General features: G+C 43.2%; 1 protein-coding gene across 1 annotated transcript in view; it reads left to right on the forward strand.

Annotated features, from left to right (window-relative positions):
- Positions 1 to 319: 319 nt before the first annotated feature.
- The window catches only part of LOC109924004 (transmembrane protein 272-like), a gene marked incomplete at its 5' end in the record, with an annotated part of 6,482 nt that continues 2,364 nt past the window's right edge, over positions 320 to 4,437 (forward strand). The window contains 2 exons of the mRNA XM_048594160.1: positions 320 to 370; positions 3,933 to 4,127. Coding sequence (XP_048450117.1) covers positions 320 to 370; positions 3,933 to 4,127 — 246 coding nt within the window. The remainder of the gene's footprint in view (positions 371 to 3,932; positions 4,128 to 4,437) is intronic.

Here is a 4,437-nt window from a genome sequence, read left to right on the forward strand (position 1 = left end):
GCTGCTTGGCCTGCTGTGTTCATCCAGCCCTGCACCTTGTTGTCTCTTAGCTCTGTATACATGACTGGCAACGTGCTCAGTGTTCATTCTCATTTTTAATTCCTTTCGAGACTTGCCCCACGTTTGATCCTCTGCAGGTTGGCAGAGGTGAAGCGTGGTAGAGAAAACATCATATTCAAAGGGGTTGAAAAATTGAGACAAGTTCCACTGCGTTTTTTTTCCAAAGTGTGGGTGAAATGGGCTGCATCTGTATTTGTCACGGAATGCATAGCACTCTAATGTGTTGTACTAATCATTTTTTTTTAAAATTCCTTTCCAGTGTTCCTGAAAGTTTTTACGTTGATCTTGGGAATTGCCTACATCACAGTTGGTGAGATTTCTATTAAAAAGGATGCATTGGTGCCTCAAATTAAAAGGTTGCTCTTTGATACTGAGCTTCTGCATTTGTGTCATAGAGTCACACAGCAGGGAAACAGACCCCAACTCATTCATGCCAACCATATTCCCAAATTAAACTAGTCCCACCTGCCTGTGTTTGGTTCATATCCCTCCAAATCTTTCTTAGTCATTTACTTATCCAAATGTCTTCTAACTGTTGTAACTGTACCCACATCCATTACTTCCTCTGGCAGCTCATTCCACACACGACCCATCCCTCTGTGTGAAAGGCTTGCCCCTCAGGTCCCTTTTAAATCTTGCCCCTCTCACCTTAAACCTATGCTCCTCTAGTTTTGAACTCCCCCACCCTAAGGAAAAGATCTTTTCTATTCATCCTATCTGTGCCCCTCATGATTTTATAACCTTCTATAAGGTCACTCCTCAGCCTCCTACGCTCCAGTGAAAAAAAGTTTCAGCCTATCCAGCCTCTCCTTATAACTCAAACCCTCCATCCTGGCAACATCCTGGTGAATCTTTTCTGAACCCCCTCCAGCTTGATATATCCTTCCTATAAAAGGGCGACCAGAACTGCACACAGTGCTCCAAAAGAGGTCTCACCAATGTCCTGTACAACCTCAACATGACATCCCGACTCCTATACTCAAAGGTCTGAGCAATGAAGGCAAGTATGCTAAACACCTTCTTAACCTCCCTGTCTACCTGTGACACAAATTTCAAGGAACTATGTGCCTGAACCCATAGGGGTCTCTCTGTTCTACAGCACTACCCAGGCCCCTACCATTAACTGTGTAAGTCCTGCCTTTGTTTCTTTTATCAAAATGCGGTACCTCTCATTTATCCAAATTAAATTCCATCTACCACTCCTCAGCCCATTGACCCAATTGATCAAGATCTCTTTGTAATTTAATATAATCTTCTTCACTGTCTCCCATACCACCAATTTTGATGTCATCCGCAAACTTACCAAACATGCCTCCCATATTCTCATCCAAATTGTTTAATTAAATGACAAACAGCAGTGGGTACAGCACCGATCCCTGTGGAACATCACTGGTCACAGGGCTCCAGTCTGAAAAACAACCCTCCACCATCACCTTCTCTCTCCCATTGTCAAGCCAATTTTGTATCCAATTGGAAAGCTCTCCCTGAATCTCGTGTAATCTAATTGTACTAACCATGTGGAACATTGTCAAAGGCTTTACTAAAATCCATGTAGACAATGGCTACCACTCTGTACTCATCAATCTTTTTGGTTATATCCTCAAGAAACTCCATCTGGTTTGTGAAAACCATTTCCCACGCACAAAGCCATTCTGACTGTTCCCTAATCAGTCTTTGCCTTTCCAAATGCCTGTAGATCCTGTCCCTCAAAATCCCCTCCAACATCTTACCCATCGCTGACGTCAGACTCACTATCCTGTAGTTCCCAGGCATCTCCTTACAGAGTTTCTTAAATAAAGGCACAACATTAGCCACCCTTCACTCTACTGGTACTTCACCCGTGGCTGTACATGATACAAATATCTCGGCTAGGGGCCCCACAATTTCTCTCCTCACTTCCCACAACGTCCTGGGACATACTTAATCAGGACCGGGAGATTTAACTAAAGGAGTTACAGTAGTTCCTCTTCTGGTGTGTAGACTGTTTTCAAAACATCAATATTTGTTTCCCCAAGTTCCCCAGTCTCCATTTCTTTCTCTACATTAAGCACTGACGAGAAATATTCATTTAGTATCTCACCCATCTCCTGTGGTTCCACACATAGACTACCTTGTTGAGCTTTAAGGGGCTCTCTCCTGAGTTGCTGTTTTGCCCTTAATATACTTGTAGAATCTCTCTGAATTATCCTTAACCTTATCTGCTAAAGCTATCTCGTATCCCCTTTTGCCCTCCTGATTTCCCTCTTAAGAATGGCCCCCACACCCCTTATAGTCTTCAAGAGATTAACTTAATCCCAGTTATCTAAGTTTAATATTTGACTCTTTCTTATTCTTGACCAGAACCTCAATATCGTTATTCATCCATTGTTACCAGCCTTACCCTTCACTCAAAAAGAACATAATGCTGCTCTGAACTCTCATTATTTCACTTTTGAAAGCCTCTCACTTACTAGTCGTCCCTGAACCTGCGAACAGTCTATTCTAATTAACTTTGGAAAGTTCCAGTCTTGTTCCATCAAAAGTGGCCTTACTTCAATAAGGGACATTAACTTTTACACAAGGCTTATCCTTTTCCATGCCCATTTTAAAACTGATAGAATTATGGTCGCTGGTTCCAAAGTGCTCTGGCACTAACACTTCATCCATCTGCTCTGCCTTATTTCACTCCTTCTCTAGGAGGTAAACCTACACATTGGTAAAGAAAATTTTCTTGAACACAATTAACAAATCCCTCACCATTCAAGCCCTCAACACTATGGCAGTCCCTGTCAATGTTTGGAAAATTAAAATCTCCTACCATTACAACCGCATTATTCTCACACATATCCCCGAGATCTCTCTACGTAATTGCTCCTCAATTTCCCGCTGAATATTAGGGGGTCTATAGTACTATCCTATCAAGGTGATCCACCCATCTTTCTTATTTCTGAGTTCCACCCATATAGCTTCAGTGGACGACCCCTCAGAATTATCCCAAGAGTGGCAGTAATGCTTTCCTTAATCAAAAATGCCACTCCCCCTCCTCTCTTGCCTGCCTTTCTATCCTCCCTATAGCATCTAAAGCCCAGAACGTTGGCCTGTTGCTCCCTCAGCTATGTTTCTGTTTCTGACGTCCCGGTCCCCATGTTCCCCTCCATGCCCTCAGTTCATCTGCCCTACCCTGTAAGAACCCATGCATTGCAATAAATGCAGTTTAATTCTTCAGAGCTTGCCTCGTTCTCTGACTTGCTTTTGCCTGCCTTTTCTAATTAAAGTGTCCTTTTTAAAATCAGAGCCCATCCGCATGTCTTCCTGTTCTCACCATGACTTTAGTTTCAAGTGTTGGCGAGTGGGTCATTCCTGGAAATTAGGTAATGAAACACATATCTGGTTGTGTTGTCTTTTTAACTTTATGCAGCATTAGGGTCCTAGACGAAGCTGCGATGTTTTTGGTGAGAATTTACAGGCGTTTTTAAAGGTTCGATGGTTCTATATTTGAGCTGACACATGAAATGAATCAGGAACATGTAGAGAAATGTTGATGTGGGTCAGTGATTGATGCTCATCCTTGGGTGACTGTCTGGGTAGAGTTTGCATGTTCTCCCCATGTTGACGTGGGGTTCCCTCTGAATGCTCTGGTTTCTCCCCCCCCAGTGCAAGGATGTGTGGGTCAGGGTGGATAGGCCATGCTAAATTGCTCCCTGGTGTCCAGGGAGATGTGGGTTAGCCATTCAAAATGCAGGAATTGGGGTGGGATGCTCTTCAGAGTGGACTTGATTCGCCGAATGGCCTGCTCCCACAGTTTAAAAAGAAACAAGAATTAAAATCATCTAGCAAATTAAGAAGTTTTTATTTCTTGCTTTCTCAGTAATATTTTCCTCTCCCCCTTCCAGGTAGTATCTATTTGGATTCTTGTACCAAGCAACACTTGATCCCAATTTATCTGATTGTTTCCGGGATCAGTGCGCTATTCTTCCTGATGGTATTGCTGATTCCACGAACTTCAGACGAGAACCACATTCTCAATAAATTTCACCAATTTTTCACCCACTTGGAATCGTTGTTTTCGTTCATCTGGTTTATAACAGGTAACTACGATACTGTTTGAGTGAAACTTGTGATATCTGCTGGACGTCTCATTTCTTTACACTTTGCAATTTCGCCCTTTTCCCTGGAGCATCGGATTTTTCATTTTCAACAGCCAGTTGACAAGAAATACCGTAGTACCATACTGTCCCCACATGTGGAAACAGGCCATTTGGCCCAGCTAGTCCACACCGACCCTCTGAAGAGCTCCCCACCCAGCCCCACCCTTTCCCTGTAACCTTGCATTTCCCATGCCTAAACCCCACTAACCTGCACATCCCTGGGCACTATGGGACAATTTAGCACGGCCAA

This window comes from Rhincodon typus, unplaced genomic scaffold, assembly GCF_021869965.1.
Source record: "Rhincodon typus isolate 14 unplaced genomic scaffold, sRhiTyp1.1 hic_rhity00006519, whole genome shotgun sequence".
Classification (NCBI taxonomy): domain Eukaryota; kingdom Metazoa; phylum Chordata; class Chondrichthyes; order Orectolobiformes; family Rhincodontidae; genus Rhincodon; species Rhincodon typus.